General features: G+C 34.7%; 1 protein-coding gene and 1 long non-coding RNA gene across 2 annotated transcripts; both read left to right on the forward strand.

Moving 5' to 3' along the window:
- Positions 1–4,516: 4,516 nt before the first annotated feature.
- Positions 4,517–12,738, forward strand: LOC102810378 (uncharacterized). The gene is made up of 5 exons (XR_014931540.1): positions 4,517–4,535; positions 10,114–10,190; positions 11,013–11,051; positions 11,791–11,862; positions 12,467–12,738. It is a non-coding gene; the product is annotated as an uncharacterized LOC102810378 (long non-coding RNA).
- A 4,729-nt stretch (positions 12,739–17,467) lies between these two features.
- On the forward strand, positions 17,468–21,262 carry LOC100370636 (galactosylceramide sulfotransferase-like). The gene is made up of 2 exons (XM_002742022.2): positions 17,468–17,613; positions 20,191–21,262. The coding sequence occupies exons 1-2, from the start codon at positions 17,468–17,470 to the stop codon at positions 21,260–21,262; spliced, it is 1,218 nt and encodes a 405-aa protein (XP_002742068.2).
- Positions 21,263–21,714: the final 452 nt, after the last annotated feature.

A 21,714-nucleotide genomic window follows, 5' to 3' on the forward strand; every position in this document is an offset into this window, starting at 1 on the left:
ATAGTAAGGAGATTTGAATGACAACATACCATACACATCACAAATATCTGGTTGAGTGTGTATCCTGATAGTAAGGGGATTTGAATGACAACATGCCATACACATCATAAATATCTGGTTGAGTGTGTATCATGATAGTAAGGGGATTTGAATGACAACATGCCATACACATCATAAATATCTGGTTGAGTGTGTATCATGATAGTAAGGGGATTGGTGAGACAACATACCATACACATCACAAATATCTGGTGAAGTGTGTATCATGATAGTAAGGGGATTTGAATGACAACATGCCATGCACATCACAAATATCTGGTTGAGTGTGTTTCATGATAGTAAGGGGATTTGAATGACAACATATCATACACATCACAAATATCTGGTTGAGTCTGTATCCTGATAGTAAGAGGATTTGAATGACAACATGCCATACACATCACAAATATCTGGTTGAGTGTGTATCATGATAGTAAGGGGATTTGAATGACAACATATCATACACATCACAAATATTTGGTTGAGTGTGTATCCTGATAGTGAGGGGATTTGAATGACAACATGCCATACACATCATAAATATCTGGTTGAGTGTGTATCATGATAGTAAGGGGATTTTAATGACAACATATCATACACATCACAAATATCTGGTGAAGTGTGTATCATGATAGTAAGGGATTTGAATGGCAACATGCCATACACATCATACATATCTGGTTGAGTGTGTATCATGATAGTAAGGGATTCGAATGACAACATGCCATACACATCACAAATATCTGGTTGAGTGTGTATCCTGATAGTAAGGGGATTTGAATGACAACATGCCATACACATCACAAATATCTGGTTGAGTGTGTATCATGATAGTAAGGGGATTTGAATGACAACATATCATACACATCACAAATATCTGGTGGAGTGTGTATCATGTTTGTAAGGGGATTTGAATGACAACATACCATACACATCACAAATATCTGGTGAAGTGTGTATCATGATAGTAAGGGATTTGAATGACAACATGCCATACACATCACAAAAATCTGGTGAAGTGTGTATCATGATAGTAAGGGATTTGAATGACAACATGCCACACACACAAATATTTGGTTGAGTGTGTATCCTGATAGTAAGGGGATTCGAATGACAACATGCCATACACATCATAAATATCTGGTTGAGTGTGTATCATGATAGTAAGGGGATTTGGAGGACAACATGCCATACACATCACAAATATCTGGTGAAGTGTGTATTATGATAGTAAGGGGATTTGAATGACAACATGCCATACACATAACAAATATCTGGTGAATTGTGTATCATGATAGTAAGGGGATTTGAATGACAACATGCCATACACATCACAAATATCTGGTGAAGTGTGTATTATGATAGTAAGGGGATTTGAATGACAACATGCCATACACATCACAAATATCTGGTGAAGTGTGTATCATGATAGTAAGGAGATTTGAATGACAACATACCATACACATCACAAATATCTGGTTGAGTGTGTATCATGATAGTAAGGGGATTGGTGAGACAACATACCATACACATCACAAATATCTGGTTGAGTGTGTGTCATGACAGTAAGGGGATTTGAATGACAACATGCCATACACATCACAAAAATCTGGTGAAGTGTGTATCATGATAGTAAGGGGATTTGAATGACAACATGCCATACACATAACAAATATCTGGTGAATTGTGTATCATGATAGTAAGGGGATTTGAATGACAACATGCCATACACATCACAAATATCTGGTGAAGTGTGTATTATGATAGTAAGGAGATTTGAATGACAACATGCCATACACATCACAAATATCTGGTGAAGTGTGTATCATGATAGTAAGGAGATTTGAATGACAACATACCATACACATCACAAATATCTGGTTGAGTGTGTATCATGATAGTAAGGGGATTGGTGAGACAACATACCATACACATCACAAATATCTGGTTGAGTGTGTATCATGATAGTAAGGGGATTGGTGAAACAATATACCATACACATCACAAATATCTGGTGAAGTGTGTATCATGACAGTAAGGGGATTTGAATGACAACATGCCATACACATCACAAATATCTGGTTGAGTGTGTATCATGATAGTAAGGGGATTGGTGAGACAACATACCATACACATCACAAATATCTGGTTGAGTGTGTGTCATGACAGTAAGGGGATTTGAATGACAACATGCCATACACATCACAAAAATCTGGTGAAGTGTGTATCATGATAGTAAGGGGATTTGAATGACAACATGCCATACACATCACAAATATCTGGTGAATTGTGTATCATGATAGTAAGGGGATTTGAATGACAACATGCCATACACATCACAAAAATCTGGTGAAGTGTGTATTATGATAGTAAGGGGATTTGAATGACAACATACCATACACATCACAAATATCTGGTGAATTGTGTATCATGATAGTAAGGGGATTTGAATGACAACATGCCATACACATCACAAATATCTGGTGAAGTGTGTATTATGATAGTAAGGGGATTTGAATGACAACATGCCATACACATCACAAAAATCTGGTGAAGTGTGTATCATGATGGTAGGGGATATGTGTGACAACAAACTATGTGCTTCTGAAATATCTGGTGGAATCTGCACCAGGATAGTAAAGGGATTTGTATGACAAAACACCGAGCACCTCAGAAATACATGTCGGCGTGTATACATTATGATATAGGAATATGTAAGATAAGACACCATGCACCTCAGATTGTGGTATACAGTGTTATGATGGTAATTGGATTGTTTGACAATACTTGCACATGAGAAGTATCTATTCTACGTTTTTGTTTTGATGACAGACTTACGTGTCTGAAAACATAGATTCACATTAGACTTGTTCCATGCTTATTGATTATGGGCTGATAACACATGACATATGATGGGTGAGATGCATTTGATGTTATTGGTAATTGATGTATAAGTAGTGCCTGTTGATATATAAAGATGTGTAAGTGTTATATGGCAAATGTGCAGCACATTATGTCGAGTTGCAATATATAAACTGCTGTAGTTAAATCATGCAACCATAAATAACCACGTATGAGACGTATATTTAGTACCGATACTGATTCATTAATGTAGTGCTACATCCTTAGCACATGATAGATAAATAGTGAAATTTGTTATCAGACTAGTTGTGGTTTGCTTACTTGTTGTATGTGGTTGAATGGCAGTTGGAAAGATTTATATCTGTTTGGTGATATTAGGGCGATGCAAAGAAGATTCACTAGTTATCAATAATTTGTTTTGTAATATAAATTACATATGCTGTATTATTTTTTGGTCAATGTAGTGTTGTTCACATTCCATTGTTGACCACGTAAATTGTATTGTTGTTCAGATGTTAGTCTGACCCTGAAAGAATGACAGTCCATACTTAAACCCTATTCAACTGCACAAACTTAAGATTTAATTCACGGTTAATGAAATAGTGCTGTAATATTCACTACAAATAAAGCAAGTGCTATTCAAATGACCATCAATGTATATAAATCAATACACTTCCACTGAAAAGGTTAATTTAGGGTTAGGGTTTTTGAGAGAGTTTTATTATTTTTTCACATAGAATATGGTATAATTGAGTAAATTGGTCGTTATCATTCAGACAATGAATATTTTCATGTCACTGCATTCCTCTGCCCTGTGTGTGACATGCATGACAATGGTATTCTTTAAGTAAGCTAGGTGTTATTCATTTCATTTGAGGATGTATATGTATAATTGTTATAAGTATAGGCAAGTAGAAAAATATGAAGGAGTTGCAGTCTAAATACCTATTTTCTATTTGGCCAACATATTTTCATTATGAAAGCAAACTTTGGCTAATCTTTATTAGTTGATGTAGTACTTCCTGTCAGAGGTAAAGTTCACAGCGCATGTGCATGTATGAAACCCAAAACATATCATCAAATTGGACGCTAGCTAACATCGATTAGGTTTGTTCAGTGAAGGCTTATAATATTATCATCTACATAAGACAACTGTCTGTGGTGAGTAGTTGACTGGAAAACTGACGAAGTTTTGATTTGAAGATTTGTCAAGAGGCGACAATTGAGCCTCTCAGGCAATGATGTGTCTCAATATGCCTCATGTAAAACTTTATTAAGCTAAGGCAGAATACATATCTTTGATAAAATCGTACACACATTGTGTTACCAAGTATGTAAATGATATTGTTGAACGTATATGTATAATTGTTATAAGTATAGGCAAGTAGAAAAATATGAAGGAGTTGCAGTCTAAATACCTATTTTCTATTTGGCCAACATATTTTCATTATGAAAGCAAACTTTGGCTAATCTTTATTAGTTGATGTAGTACTTCCTGTCAGAGGTAAAGTTCACAGCGCATGTGCATGTATGAAACCCAAAACATATCATCAAATTGGACGCTAGCTAACATCGATTAGGTTTGTTCAGTGAAGGCTTATAATATTATCATCTACATAAGACAACTGTCTGTGGTGAGTAGTTGACTGGAAAACTGACGAAGTTTTGATTTGAAGATTTGTCAAGAGGCGACAATTGAGCCTCTCAGGCAATGATGTGTCTCAATATGCCTCATGTAAAACTTTATTAAGCTAAGGCAGAATACATATCTTTGATAAAATCGTACACACATTGTGTTACCAAGTATGTAAATGATATTGTTGAACGGTTTTATTTTTTTATGGTAAGGCATGACTATAATTTATGAAATTGTACTCCCAAAAGTAAATTAAGTCTACATGTGTTGTTTCATTAGTTTATTTTTGATCAAATCTTGCAAAAGCTATTGCATGAATTAGTAGTTTACCATTGAGTCAAGTGAATAATTTCTGCAATGTGATATATACCAAGGTGACATGATATTAGACTATGCACTGATTTGATGTTTTGCTGTTATAAAAGAAAATAACAAAAAACAAGCAGAAATATCAATTTACTCAAACATTATTGAAATTTGCATTTAAGGTATTTATAACTCCAAGACAACAAACATGAAATACACGACTGACAAACAATCGACAATCGAACTACATACTTCAAAACAAAACAACTGACAAATACATCACAATAGATACTCTATCAGTAAGATAAATATATAAGTAATTTGCTAGTGATATTTAATAGTGATGTCAATTGTTTCGAGAAAAAGTGATTTTTGTGACAAATGGCAAATGTGATATCTACATCAGAGAAGAAACATTCATATAATCTGAGGTCATGTGTGTGACATAGTGAGCACATGGAATCACAATCTATTCAAATAAACCAGTTTGAATTTTATTTATTGTCATTCTCTTGAAAATACTTGATTTAGTAATTTGAAAATATTTGATGTATTGGTAAAGCACAATAATTCGACAGTGATTTATATTATTATTGTATGTGATTGTGACGTTTTGGGACTACTTTGTTGCATGCGCCAGAATACATACTTTTGTAATTGTGTTATATGTGTTAATGTCACCTGGTCACCCGAATGTATTGATATGTAAAAGTAGTGCGGGTGGTGTAACTGAAAATGGCGGAATAAACAAGAAGTTAAGTTTCGAAGCTCTCTGGTTTCTTTGATGTTTTGTGTGTTCCTGAGTCAACACATCACAGTGATCAATATTTTCGAAACACTTGACAACACTTCATGACTGATCTGACTATAAGTTAAGCATACAAAGAAATATCTGGTGGAGTGTATATCATCGTAGTAAACGGGTATGTTTGACAACACACAATGTAGAGTGTATCATGATGATATAGGAATATGTGTGACAATACATTATTCACCTTAGAAATATCTGGTGGTCATCGTAATAGTAAAGGGATTTTTGTGACAACATACTATGTAATTCAGAAATATTTGGTGAAATGTGCAGCAGGACAGTAAAGGAATTTGTGACAAAACACAATGCACATCACAAATACATGGTGGTGTGTGTACATTATGATATATGATGTATGATAAGACACCATGCACCGCAGATTGTTGTATACAGTGTTATGATGATAATGAGAATGTGTAACAATACTTGCACATGAGAATTAACTAGTCTTTTTTGGTTTCAATGTCAAACTGACGTGTCTGAAAACATAGATTCACACCAGACTTGTCTCATAGTTATTAATTATGATCTGATAACACATAACATATGATGGATGAGATGCATTTATTAATATTGTTAATTGGTGCCTAAGTAGTGCCTGTTGGTGTTTAAAGATGTGTAAGTGTTATATGCAAAATGTGCAGCACATTATGTTGATTCACAATATGCTGTAGCTGATTTATGCAACCATAAATAACCACGTGTGAGACGTATGATTAGTACTGATACTGATTTATTAATGCAGTGCTACATTCTTAGCACGTGTTAGTTAAATAGTGTTATTTGTTATCAAACTTGTTGAAATTGGTTATTTGTTGCATGTGGTTAGATTGTTGTTAGGTCAAGTGGTAAAACATTTTGTTTGGTTACAACTTCCTGCAAGTGGTGTTGGTAGTTAGTTGGCAATGCATTCTAGTGTTTCACTAACACTGTAATATATTGCTTGGACGGCAGTTGGAATGGTTTATATCTGTTTGGTGATATTTGGCGATGCGAATATTCACTTGTTATCAATAATTATTCAACAGTTAAATGCAAATTACGTATGCTGTACAATATTTTTAGGTCAATGTAGTGTTGTTCACATTCTAATGTTGGCAATGTAATTAGTATTGTTAAGCAGATGTCAGTCTGACCCAGACAGAATGACAATTCATTTTCAAACCCTATTTTAACTACACAAACATAAAATATAGTTTAAGGTTATTTATTTAGTGCTGTAATGTACAATACAAATAAACTTGGTATTCAGGTAATCAATGTATGAAAATAAATACCTTCCAATGAATGGGTTATTTGTAGGGTTAGGGTTTTTGGGAGAGTTATATTATTTTCCATACAACAAGTGACATATGATAGAACAAATCAGTTTGGCCGTTTATGCACATGTTCACTGCTACTGCACTCCTCCAACCTGTGTGTGTAATGCATGACAATGGTATTCATTGTGTAAATAGGTGTCATTCATAGCATTTGATGATGTTTATGTATAATTGATATAAGTATAGGCAAGTAGAAAAAATGTGAAGTAGATGTAGTATAAATAACTATTTTCATTATAAACATTTGGTGATAACGATTATGTGTGACAATACGCGCACATGAGAATTATCTATTCTACGTTTTTTTGTTTTGATGACAAACTGACGTGTCTAAAAACATACATGCACAGCAGACTTGTTCCATGCTTATTGATTATGTGCTGATAACACATAACATATGATGGATGAGATGCATTTGATGTTATTGGTAATTGATGTATAAGTAGTGTATGTTGATATATAAAGATGTGTAAGTGTTATTTTGCCAAACGTGCAGCAAATTATGTTTAGTTGCAATATACAAACTACTGTAGTTAATGTATGCAACCATTAATAGGCACGTATGAGACGTATGATTAGATGATTAGTACTGAAACTGATTTATTGATGCAGCGCTACATTCTCAGCAAATGTTATTTAAACAGTGTTGTTTGTTATCAAACTAGTCTGGGTACAACATCCTCCAATTGGTGTATTTCCATTTAGTTGGCAATGAGCCAGTGGTTCTCATGTTTTCTAGTGTTTTTAATATACACTTATACTGTAATATATTGCTTGGATGGCAGTTGGAATGGTATATATGTTTGCGATATTTGGCTATCTAATTGTCAATAATGTGTCAGTTAAATGCAAATTACGTAACTTGTGAGATATTTTTAGTTCAATATAGTGTTGTTCGCATTTCATTGTTGAACATGTAAAAGGTATTGTTATTTAAATGAAAGTCTGGCCCAGACGGATTTACAATACATACTTAAACCCTATTTTAACTGCACAAACTTAAGATATAGTTCACGTTTAATGAAATAGTGCTGTAATATTCACTACAAAAGCAACTGTTATTCAAATGACTAATAATGTATACAAATCAATATCTTCCACTGAAAATGTTATTGTCAGGGTTTGGCTTTTGGGGGGATCACGTTGGTCGTGAATCTTACAAACAATGAATGAATGTTAAGAGTCATAGGCTAATCTTTATTAGTTGATGTAGTACTTCCTGTCAGATCTACAGTTCACCGCGCATGCACATGTATGAAACCCAACAAATATCAAATATCATCAAATTGGATGCTAGCTAAATCAATAAGGTTTGTTCAGTGAAGGCTCATACTAATATTGTGTACATAAGTCAACTGTCTGTGGCGATGGGTGAGTAGTTGACTGGCAAACTGAAATGCCGATTTGTCAGGAGGCGACAAATTTGTTTCTCAACACGCCTCATGTAAAACGTCATTAAGCTAAGGCAGAATAAACATCTTTGGTGTGTATATGGAAAATCGTACACACATTGTGTTACCAAGTATGTATATGATATTATTGAATGGTTTTATTTTTAGTTTTATGGTAAGGTATAAATATGATTTATGCAATATATACTTCCAAAAGTACATTAAGTTTTCAAATTGCATTCCAATCTACATGTGTTGTTTCATAAATTTATTTCTTAACAACTCCTGAATAAGCTATTGCACGAATTTGTAGGGCATCAGAAAATCAGGCGAATATTATCTGAATTGAGTTATATAACCATATTTGCAATGTTGTGCAGACAAATGTAACATGAAATTAGACTATACACTGATAGAATGTTTTGCTGTTATAAAAAAATGTAATTGTTTTTAAAAGGGTGAAAGAAAACCTACTTAAACGGCAAGGAACATTACATGAATAACTGAAAAAATCGATAATCAGACTACAATTATTCAAAACAAAACAACTGTTAAGTACATCACAATCGGTAAGAGAAATATAGCTTAATATCATATAGTAATTTACTAGTAATATTTGCTAGTGATATCATGTGTTTCGACAAAAAGTGAACACATTCTGTTAATTTCTGTGACAAATCTGATATCTACATCTGATAAGTGACATTATAACCTCTGAGGTCATCTATGTGACATAGTTATCATATGGAACCACAATCTATCCAAATACACCTGTTTGAATATTGAGCCTAGTCGTTCTCTGGAAAATGTATGATTTAATAGTTTTTAAATATTTGATACCTTGCCAAAATCAATGACCTGATAGTGATGTATATTACATATTCAAAGTGTTCATACTTTTCTAAACACCTGATATCAGTCTATGAATACTACAGAGTACATGTATCTCATCGACCGCCTGCATGGTGTTGTTCCGTTCGGGCATTCCTCCCTGCTTCGCCAGAACATTCACCTTGAATTCAAGATGATATACTGATTTCTCTTACTGATTTGTTTATGTAATGTGGGGAACTTGTCAAATGTTGCTAGCAGTCAGTTGGTTTGTATTCGTGAACTTGTAAATTGGCCTATACGACTTTTGTTTAAGAATCTACGCATGGGTATGTTATCTCAACTATGTCTACCTCTAACTACTGAGTAACCATGGCAATGTAAATGGTTTTAGTATTTATGCATGTTGTTCCTACTGTAAACGTTTGTATATTTCTTTCAGTGTATTCTTTCCGAGCTGGGACTAGATATAACTAAACAACTGCAACTGAAAATTTTACTGTAATTGACGTTTCCTGGGGTTTCGTCTTACATATACGAGTAAATGTCATAATCCTTATTATAGTAGTGTCATTTAAACCATCAGTCATGAATATTTTAGCTCCCCATGTGTGACAATACATCATGCAATGTAGAAATATCTGGTTGAGTGTGTATCATGATAGTAAGGGATTTGTGTGAAAACCATGCACCTAAGAAATATTTGGCGGATATGTGTATCATCATAGTAAAGAGAATTTTGTGTGACAAGACCAGCTTCACATGTATCTCATATACGAGAGGAGCATAATAACAGAACATAAATGGTTAATACTAATACTAAAGTGCAGTACTAGAACCACCATGGTCATAGTCCCAGGCGTGCATTACATTGCTGAATTTAAAATAAAGTACTCTTGTTTACTTGTTTTGCAGATAAATTGCCAGATGATATAATGAAGTCTTGTTTTTCCAAAGTACGCCGTACAATGGGTTGGTTGATGGCTAGTTTGGTGAGACATAATTCATAACCATTACATTACATCTCCTATATATAAAGTAATATAAGTGAGAGATTTAAGTATTTTGGGTTTTTTTGAATATTGAAATTATATTCAAAGCTTGAGAGGACTAAATAAGAACTGACAAATGTTTTCTGTCGTACACTGAAGGCCCCCCCCGACCCAAACACACCCGTGTATCAACGGAATGGTCACCAACCTGAATGAGTTGGTTACAAACATATAAACTAACTGTTTCTTAGAACGTTTGACATAGATTTTTTTGTCTTTAGTAAACTAGTATAAATTACCCGGCTTATCGTGACTACATCATATAAGACAGAATACGATGAGATATGTACATCTAACGGTATAGTAGAACAACCACATGGTTACACTTAGTGACTGCAACATGTGTGGTAATTAATGATAGACGTCCTAAATGCGTGTGAACATGAGCTCTACATGCCTTGTGGCACAGAATAGTTATTGCGGGATTTTGATTGCCGAATTTTCCAAAGACGTGGGGGTTGGTCTAAAGACAGGTCGACCCATATTCAATATATATTAGAGGCCTCGACATGAAAGCCTACTACCATCGAATAACTGGGCATTACAATGTTATGACTGTATGACGTAGTTTCATTGTTCAGGTTAACGTTATCTAAAATGGCATCGATGCTACTTGTCTGATGTAGACTTCAGTTTTTTTACGAATCAGTGTGATACATAGCGGGCAGTACATTGGTACTGATTGTTTATGAAACTCTTGTCTGGCCCTCTGTAGTCGGCTATGTTATTTTAATTTTTTGTATTTCACTTTTCCCTTTGCAGACTCAATTCATACTCGCCAAACCATCGCAATGCGCACAGGTATAGTCTACTATAATGTTTTCTGTACACCAATTTAATCGCTTAAATTAAGGCATTTGTTACGAGCCATTTTAAACCATTACTGATCAAAACAGATAATACAATAAGACTGCATTACATAGAACCATGCTTTAATACAAAACCTCACTCGTTATCGCGAGATAAATAAAGATAAATTTGTATAAGCAGCTGTTGTTGTCTGTTTCAATTAATTGCAATTGCATTTTTTGGTAGGGTACCTCCTCTGTAGAGTAGTTTTGCCGCAAATATGCTTCCTAGATTACAATTACAAATTGAAAACATACGATTAAACAACATAAACCATTTTGCTCTTGTACAAATTCCCCATCTAATGTTAATATTGTTTGGCCCGTGACGAATTAACAAAAAACTTTTATTTATTTACTAATTCATTCATGCATTTGGTCAGTCAATCATCCAGTCATTCAATCAATAAGCCTACATTACATATAAACTTACATTTTAATATAAACCCACCCGGCATTGGGGTAAATGCTCTAACAATATAGAGCATTTACCAAATGGTGTGATTGTAATTATACTGTCTTCTGTAAACTCTATTGGTTATAAGCCTTATGTTATGCCTTATGCAGGCATATATTTGACATATCCCCTTTTAACTGTCCTATGTACGTTATTTTCATCCTTAAAGTACATTTATCATAACATAAAATGCTGCTAATTTATTATACTTATTCATGTTTTTCCATCGTGATAGGAAACGCTTCCCGGAAGCTATGATGACTATAGACAATACGAGTTTCTGCGTTGCCGTGATGACTCTAAAAAGGTGAGTAACAAATACTTATTTCTCTCTTTTTCATTCGTTCATTCGTTCATTCATTCATTCATTCATTATATATATTCTCTCTTATTTCTTTTTCATTCATTCCTTAATTAATTATTTATATATATTCATGTATTTCCATCTTGATAGGAAACGCTTCCCGGAAGCTATGATGACTATAGACAATGCGAGTTTCAGCGTTATTTCTTTATTATTCATTCATTCTTTCATTCATTCATTCATTCATTCATTCATTCATTCATTCATTCATTCATTCATTCATTCATTCATTCATTCATTCATCCATTCATTCATTCAATCATTCAATCATTCATTCATTATAAGAATGAATAAGAATGAATAAGAATATAACACATCTAATAATCATAGATCATCTTATTTCAGTATCCACTGTGAAATTGTGTTGTGTTGTGATGTGATATTACTTTACCTTATGTTATGTTATGATTGTGATGTCTTAATATCATCTCCACACATGTAGTAGATAACATAGGAATAACCTGCATTTATCCTAAACCGTCATAATAATAACAACCGTTTGGTTAAACTGTTCAGTTCATTGTTTATTACTACACTATTTTGGCAGGAAACAGTTGCTGGTACTTCTGCTGACTTTGGAAGAGAGTTTCTACGTAGTCGTCGTGACAACAACTGATGACATGCTGAGCATAATGTAATCAATGAAGAACTTGCTAAATTAATGACTAGCATTAATTAGTTTAAATAGGCAGCAGCTGCTAGAAACGACATACATGTAGTTGTATTAGTGTTGTTTTCTGTATATTTTTTTTTGATTCTGTAGATCTGTGAGAAAACATTATTTTAAACTTGGAAATAAATAACTAGTTGACGATTTAATTATTTTGAACGTGTTTTATGTTCGCTGTATCGTTATCAGTTAATGCATCTATGTGATTATTGGCCATAGAAAATGACGTCATTCTTCTAAAATTAAATTTTGGAATATTATTTATTATATTCATTGTAGATTAGTGTTAAACGTAGACGAATCATTTTGTAGCAAACGTTGTCTTACGTGTTGGAGCAGTTCAACTGTATGTAAAACCTAATAAAACAACCGGGTTGCATTGACGAACAAGAGAGGGCGCTGTCGGTGAATATATTATCGAAAACTCAGTAGCAGTTCACTTAGAATCATATATACAATATTCCCCCAAAAGAAACTTGTTGAATAGTAAATCTGAATTGGGATTACGCTTGTAAATCTTGCCGTTGGTGTATTCAGTTGCATGCACTTACGTAACTGTAAACATTTCCCTGAAACCACTATCTAAAGGTTTGCTGACTAGATATTTAAGTTAAAATATAGCGGCGCTGTTCAAGCATTCAAAAACTTTTCCATGTAAACTTAATGCAAGCATGTAAACACGCTAGAATTGAATGTTAGTTCCAATCATTACTTGTATCAATTCTATTTCATGACCTAATTAAGATTTACCATTGGCACATGTCAAGTAATAAACACTTTGAAAATAAATAAAAAATACATTTTTTTATGTGATGGTCTTTATTGCAATCAAAGGCCTGTGGCCCAAAATACATAAACTATGAATAAAATATAAAGTAACAAAAACAGTAATGTCACACACTGTGTTTATAAATTCCATAACGTAATTTAAGTGAATGAAAAAGGAAGGCTGCAAGAGATTTGAATTCATTTCTGTCTTCAGTCAATAACAAGGTTAGAAGCGTCTTATGTGAGGGCGGCGTAAAATAATATCTAGGGATGTATGTTTTCCAAAATTCATCAAAGAAGGGACAAATCAACAAAAAGTGTAATTCATCTTCAATTTCTACGTTTTCACAAAATGGGCAAAGGCGTTCATAACTTGGAATATCATTTCTCCTGTCGGTTTCTATCCTAAGACAATGAGAAGAACAACGAAAACGGGATAACATAAACCTATGATAGGGAATAGAAATAGCAAACAAATAACGCTCGGGCTCATCTTTTTGCCGTGCTAAGGAAAATTTTGTAACGCCCACATTCCCCTAATACTGCACAATTATGTGCATTTTGGGAATCATTCAAGAACATTCTACATGCAAGGTGCTGGACGCGTTCAAGCGTTTCATAACCATGGCGACCCAAAATTTCAGACCCGTAAGTTAAAATAGGGGAAATCATAGTATCAAAAATTGAAGAAATGTTCATAGGGCAAGGGGCCTAATTTACTGACGCGCTTGCGTAAACACATTGACGACTTTTTAGCCTGGTGGGTGAGTATTTTAGTAGCACTGGACCAATTTAACCGACAGGAAAACAACACTCCCAAATAACAATTGACAGACATTTTCCAAAGATTACAGTATTCACTTAAGCTATTCAACAGCCTCTGTAGCCCAAAAATCGAATCAGAAAATAAAACAACATCGTCTGGAAATAATAAACAGAGAATTTCCACGAGATCGGGAGATAACTGAACCCCCCTCTGCCCTGATGTCTGCAAATGAGAAGCCAACTCATTTATAAAAAAACGAAAAAAAGGAAAGGGCTCAGAATGCACCCCTGTCTAACACCAACGGGACAGTCAAAGAATTTTGTGAAACCATCTATAGATTTCACACATGCTTTGACATTACTATAATTATTAAATAACATTTTGAACATTTCCCCCTGATACCACCCTTTAATAGAATATACCAAAGTCTTTGTACTTTGACGCTCTACAGTGTCAAAGGCTTTGGAAAAATCAATAAAGGCACAATAGAATTTCCCTTTCCTTCTGGTAATATACTTTTAAATGATTGCCTGCAAAATAAATATATTATCTATTGTTGAATAGCCTTTACGAAACCCGGCTTGACCCTCTGTAATTTTATCAAGAGCAGCTGACCAATTAACTAGGCGTCTATTTAAAATACCTGTGAAAATTTTACTGAAAATGCTGAGCAGTGAAATACCCCTATAATTCTCCAGACTGTTTGGAGACTCATGCTTATACAAAGGAACAATAATAGCTCCCGCCCACTGCTCAGGGAAGACACTTTTTTCCCACATTTTATTAAAAAGTACATGACGATAGGGGATAATAAAATCACTTGTTGTCTTAAAAAAATCACCAAGCAGGTCATCTGATCCCCTAAACTTGCCCCCTTTAAGACTGGCTAGGCCTAGCATAATTTCCTCCGTGCTAATTGGGTAGTTAATCAATTCAAGCTCATAATCAACATCTGGCAAAATATCATCCACCTCGGTCAACATAGATTCTAACTCGACAGCTAAGTGAAAATCGTAAACAGCGCCACTACAGTCAAATAAACCACTAAAGTAATTAAACCTCTGTTCAGAATGTATATTGGAATATAAAGGGGTATATGATGAATTTACTTTTCTACGTGCGTAATCTAAATTCCAAATACATTTTTTAAGCACGTATACAGGAGACACTGGAAATTGATTCAAAATAAATATATGTAAACAAAACAATAAGGTTTAGGTAGCGGGACAGGTGATCAGTTTTGTTTAATTGTGCACGTTTGGTTAGAAGCATGAAACTTGGTACATATATTCTTTGATCGAATTAATTTGGGATATGTGGTTTAATTGACCATATAGACTAATGTTATAGTTTACACGGTGTTTATTCACATAAAATATTATGGGTTTTCGCCGCTACCACAGGGAGTCACATTTCACATGACCATTGACTACAAAAGGCCGAGAGAAAGTGACATAGTGGAGGCAGGTTTCTGTGATGCCAAAGGTCAGCTATTGATGTAAAACAATCATCTCGCTGTGACAGTATTAAGGCATATAACATCAACATAGTATACAATCATCACTGTGATTGTATCTGAAAATAAGAAAACAGCTCAAACATCTCTAACATTTATTGTATCTACCATGTTGCTGCTGTTGTAAATATTACATATTATGGAAACTTTAATAATATGCATAACTTAATAACGAGTGATTCTTTAATAATAATAAAAAACATGGCGAGCTTATAATACATTTCTAGACATACCCTAAGGAAATTGCATTATTCATAGTTTAGTAGTTACTTTGAAAACCACGCTGGATTTACCAATGACCTTTTTTAACCTTTCAACGAGTGGAATAACTTTGCAGTAACGGGACAAGGTCAAACGTTTGCTTTTACATGCCATAAAACCGCGTACATACTAATGAATCTACGGACCAAATAATATAAAATGTATATTTGACTTATTTTGCGTGTAACTTGACGTAAAGTTGACTCTAAATCATGTTCTTGCATTTAACTGGGGAAAACTGCCAAATTGATTTTTTTAAATAAACGACTACATACACGGCAGAATTGTACACTTTGCCGCAACCTACTGACAAGTTGTGATGCATCAATTCATAAACAACTGACTCCTTTCTTTATTCATACAGTGAATAAAGTAAATGAATCAGAGCTTTATATGTATTTTCTACTTAAAGCGGAAGGGTCGTCATCTGCGCACGCACGGGAATTGAGCCCCACGCAATGATAACAAAACACGATAAGAACGCAAAAGCTCATGGGTAGACGCTTGTTTGTAAACAATGACACGCTATGGCCACCTGACGCATGCGTAGGTGACGACTCCCCGTTCACAAACTACACATTTAAATGAGAGCGGCTTAGCCATTTCCATCCAGGCTCAAAATACTTCTACAATTAATAACACATATAATGCAAACTAAATATCTTTATTCCAAATTCTGGGGGAAGGGGTGTAATTCAAGACTAAATTTTATGTTTTCGTGGCTGTTAAAATTAGCCTTCTATTTATGCCTGAGGCAAAACATTACGCATCTTTCTCTCGTGTTTTTGTAGTATTCACTGTTTTTTTCACATTTTTCTACTGCTACATATCCATGAATACGTCACCTCGAATTTATGCACTGATTCGAAGGTTCAGTAGTAAATGATTGGTGTATTTGATCAAAGTACTAACATGCTCGATATTAACTGTAATGCTGTTTAATTTTTTATTTCACCTCTAATTAATGACCTTCGCTGAGCTTGATAGTATCTTGGTAGCACACAGCGACGGCGTTTATATAGTGACGCCGTTCATCGGCCCCATCGCACCTTTGACTGGTCCCGCCTCAAGTGTCATGGCGCACCAAGCCACAAGAGGCCATAACTGGTAACGAATCCGGCATTCCGATTGGTCCATCGCGTTCCCGTCCATCCTTGTTCTATTTCCCTTAGTTACCTGGCGTCAGCGCTTACGTTTGCGGTCGTTCTATGTACAAAACAGATTTTTTTTCTTTAACATCATCACAATTTCGCCACGTTTCGTCTGTGCGTACTTGCGTAAACGTTTCTATAACACTGAATCTCAACAAAAAATTGGCACAGTGCCACAAAACAAGAAACCACGATTTGACCCCAAATGCACATTTGTTTGTCACAAGCCTCGACTGGATCATTACGCCCAGATACCTAGGCATTTCCAGTATTGAACCATTCATATGTTAACCAACTACCTAGGCAGAACTTGAATGCGCTGTGCTGCTCGTGCGTTCTATTCAGAAAACCATCGTCAGTTCGCTTATATCCCACTCCACTGTTCAGTGTTATGAAGCTATGAAGTCGTGGCAGTCATGGCGAAACTAACAACGAAACTAACTGTAATAGCAGTGTTTTGTGCATTGTGTTTCATCGGAGCTCTAGAAAGCGGAGTCTTCATGACAGTATTCCATGTCAGTCAATGGACAGACGTAAAAATGAACACATCATCCCGACTCATGTGAGTAAATACATCAACTGACAGATGCGACCTACTTAATGGTACTTAATAACGATGTCAACTCTAATCTAGTTTAGTCTACATCTGTTGCTTTCTTGTCTTTAACAGTCAGTCGTCATTTCAATATCTAGGGCTAAATGTCTGTGTTTAGCCGGGAACTCGTCGATCTAATTTAAATATCGTTATCTTCACCCACGCTTTATAAGGTATGCAACAAAACCAACTTTATTTTACTGATCTGAAATTGAGGATGGAGATTATAAGTAACAGTAACTGGGGAAACCAGAAAACAACTGAACCTTATTGAAATAGTGATGCAGTGTGAATGATACACAAAAGTGTGACTTTTGATTGAAGATAAGTAAAATGTATGATAACGACCGTGTGATATATATATATATCATAAATAGTTATGCAACAATAGCAATAAATGACCGAATGCACACAGACAAATGTAAAGAAAATTATAAATATAATTGAATATCAGTACACAACCTACTGACAGAGGAGGAAATATGGCAAACAAAAACTACTGTAAAATGACTAATTTTTTACTTGGTTTAAATTTTGCTGATTTATCATTTCAGGCATATTCAGCGTGTTTTAAATTCACGGTTTTATCATTCAGATAATGTGTTCTATGTTCAATTTTACATATTCATTGGGTTTTAATTTAGCGCATTTTCCAGTCAACGAAATGAGCAAAATTAAAACCCAGTGAATAATTAATTAGAATTTGTTTATTGCAGAATTGAGATAAGATGAAATACAATTTCCTTTCGTACAAAATATCGAACGCACCAAATAGAAATTCTTTCCAATAATATATTCCCTAACAAAAACAATATTGATCTACAGAAATTTATTTATATAATTTATTTATTTATTTAATGAAGAATAGTGATTAGGTAATTTTATACACAACTCTTTCATTTTGAAAAAATAGCATTCTTTTGATTTGTAATTGTGACCTTTTTTGTTTATTTTCATATGAATATAAAACGTTTAAAAAAAACTGTTTTTTTTCGGGGTTACAATAATCAAAGTACATTGTAATATGAACCGCTGTTTACTGTTTTTCCTTCTTGTTTTGTCAATGTACATATATATATGTAAGTGCGCATCATGCATTTCGCCACGGAATCACGCGACATGCTTGTATAACAATGTTTCTACCAAATGCCATTATGACAGGTTAATGCATATTCAACCAGGTTCTTACTCGTATCACCTTTGGCGTTGGTCACAACTTTGGGTCTTTAGTACACTAATCCATGGATTGATCGCGTGTTGATGTACATCCCTATGTAGGACCATGTGTCCTGTGCAACAACAGGTGCAGCCAACGAGCAATAAATTGAAATAGTCAATTCTCTGGGACAAAATTCATTTTATGGGCCTTTTGAAGTATACTAATCAATATAAAGGAAAGAGGGACAATTAAAAGCTGTTCATAAGCTACCCTCCACCTGAAAAAATTGTCTTTCCCTCCTGTTGACCAAATTCATCTTTCCCCTCCCCTCATTAAAACACTTTTTTGCCTACTCCCCTCCCACCGACTTGCCCTTCTGCTGTATCCCGGGTGAATATTCACAGTGAAAGAACCTACATTGCTGTGCCGATTGGTAGCGTAATTCATCGAATCATTGGGCTTCTTGAATACATTAACCACTCAGCAGATCAGTGGGTGACTCGCATTTTCAGTTATTGATAGCACACGGCTGCCCCCAGTTATCAGATGTTATTTCCCCCCAATGCGTTTTTTCATTACATTCTGCCCTAATGACTGTTTTGCCCACCCTGAGATATTCTTTTATGTAAGTACCCACTGAAAAATGTGTTCCTGTCTTTGTATTTTCTTAAAAAATTGGCCCTGCCCACTGGGGAGTACTGATATTTACCGCCCCCTACAAAAAATAGAAAAAATCCCCTGCCTCCAACAAAAATCCCTTGGAACAGCTTTTCCGATGAGCAGCTCCATTGGCTGCACCTGCAACAACCACTATGCTACCAATGATCTGAATATGGCGAATTCATGATCACTACGTCCAACTAAGTATTCGATTAAAATAATTAAACACACACTGTCGTAAGTAGATGTGGAAGTAGTAAAATATTTAACAGGCTGTTTCAAATAACGTCTGAGTTTCTATGTCATTTATTTGTCCCCATACATCATATCTTGCTGTATTCCAGGCACTAGTTACTAATACATTTTCGTGTGTTCAGGTATTGGTTTACGAACACACGCTTAAAATGCTTAACAATGCGTAACAAACATTAACAATGCTTATAAATGCAGTACAAAATGTAATCATACTTCAACTCAATTTGCAATTCCGAAGCCGAACATAATGAACATTAAGGTTCGAGTGAATTTGTTCGCCGACCACGTCACCGCTATTTTTCCAATATATGCTTCCGAGTATCCGACGTTCCCGAACACTTTCGGGTTATTTGTTTTCAATTTAAGACAGTAAATTTTAAATTCGTTTACAATTTTAATAATGTATGTCACATTGGAATGATATTATAAACTACAATTTGATTAATTCATTCCTTTTATTTTGTAAGCAGGTTATATTCCAACACCGTCTTAATAAGAGAATCTCAGGTGTCCAGTTACCAGAAGTATGAAGAGTGTAAAGCCCCTATAACAAAGGTGGTATTCTTGAAGACATACAAGACGGGGAGTACAACAGTTTCATCAATACTCTCACGTTTTGGACTTGGACACAACTTGTCGTTTGTAATACCTGCCCAACATCATCCAGGTTATTTCTCGAGAACGGAACGTTTCAACAGTGAAATGGAGACACAACTATTGCCACCTCTTCCAGGCTCCCGATACAGTATGTTAGTTAGTCATGTTCCATTCAATAAAACGGCAATAAACAACGTGATTCCAAATGCTACATTTATAACAATATTACGTCATCCTGTAGCTGCATACGAGTCAATTTTTGGATTCGCAGCAATTGCTGATCACCTTCATATGAATTATACAAGCAATGAAGATCCATTCGAAATGTTTCTGTCAAATACAGACTTTTATATGAACCGCACTAAAAGTTTATACTACAGAACATTACTGCGAAATAGACAAATATTTGATGTCGGACTTGACCCCAAGAACTACGACAATGAAACACTTGTGGAACACGTGATACAACAAGCAACAAATGATTTTGATTTGGTGATGATTACCGAGTATTTTGATGAATCTCTTATTTTGTTGAAGCAGCTTTTATGCTGGGAATTTGAAGACATTTTATATGTACATCAGAATGCGAGGAAAAACCGTCCACGATTCAACATTGACGACTGGAAACGACAACGAATATTTGAAATAAACAGCGCTGATTATAAACTGTATCAACACTTCAACAAAACATTCTGGCATAAGGTTAGGGCGTATGGTGATAGTTTCTATGATGACTTGGTGACATTTCGAGGTATGTTACAGAAGGTGCCTTTAGAGTGTTTAGATAACGGGGGTTCTGTAAATGCGACTAAACATCCTGTGAATAAAACACGTGTAAAAGACATCGCACATAGTTACTGTACAAATATAAAAACCTGGAATTTTGATGAAATGGAGGCGAGACAACAAACCAAAGGACGCAACACCAAGAGACATGTTCTATAAGAATACCAAAAGATGTCGAAAAATCCTACTGTCACGAGGAATCTGATCGTATTACAAAAAACAAATGTTGTACAAAAAAGTCATTATGTAATAAATTATTATTATAGTATTAACTGATGAAAGCCGACAATCAGATGTAGAACAGAATTATTACAACAACAAGTGGGTTGTGCTACATTCAATATATGGAAGTGAATCCGCGTACTACCGTAGCCGACCTGACATTTAATATCGGAGTATGAAACCTGGTCGACATATTGTCACAATGAAAAAGAAAAAGAATTACTAAACAAATTGTCGCCTGGCATATGCAAATAAAATATTTGTAAGATAATTAAAATTTGAAACAAGTAAATATCACAATAAATTATTAAGCAACTTTTGATTTAAAATTATTTGTACTTTTTACATTTGTTATTGCAGTTGCCTGGCATGTATTTATATTAGGTTGA

The sequence above is a fragment of the Saccoglossus kowalevskii genome, chromosome 14 (assembly GCF_978046115.1).
Source record: "Saccoglossus kowalevskii chromosome 14, keSacKowa6.1, whole genome shotgun sequence".
Taxonomy (NCBI): Eukaryota; Metazoa; Hemichordata; class Enteropneusta; family Harrimaniidae; genus Saccoglossus; species Saccoglossus kowalevskii.

Excerpts from the sequence above, each read along its gene's own strand:
- LOC100370636 (XM_002742022.2), top strand. The coding sequence starts at position 17,468 with ATGGCGAAACTAACAACGAAACTAACTGTAATAGCAGTGTTTTGTGCA. Across the intron at positions 17,614-20,190 it reads AACACATCATCCCGACTCAT|GTTATATTCCAACACCGTCT; the intron begins GTGAGTAAATAC and ends TTTTGTAAGCAG.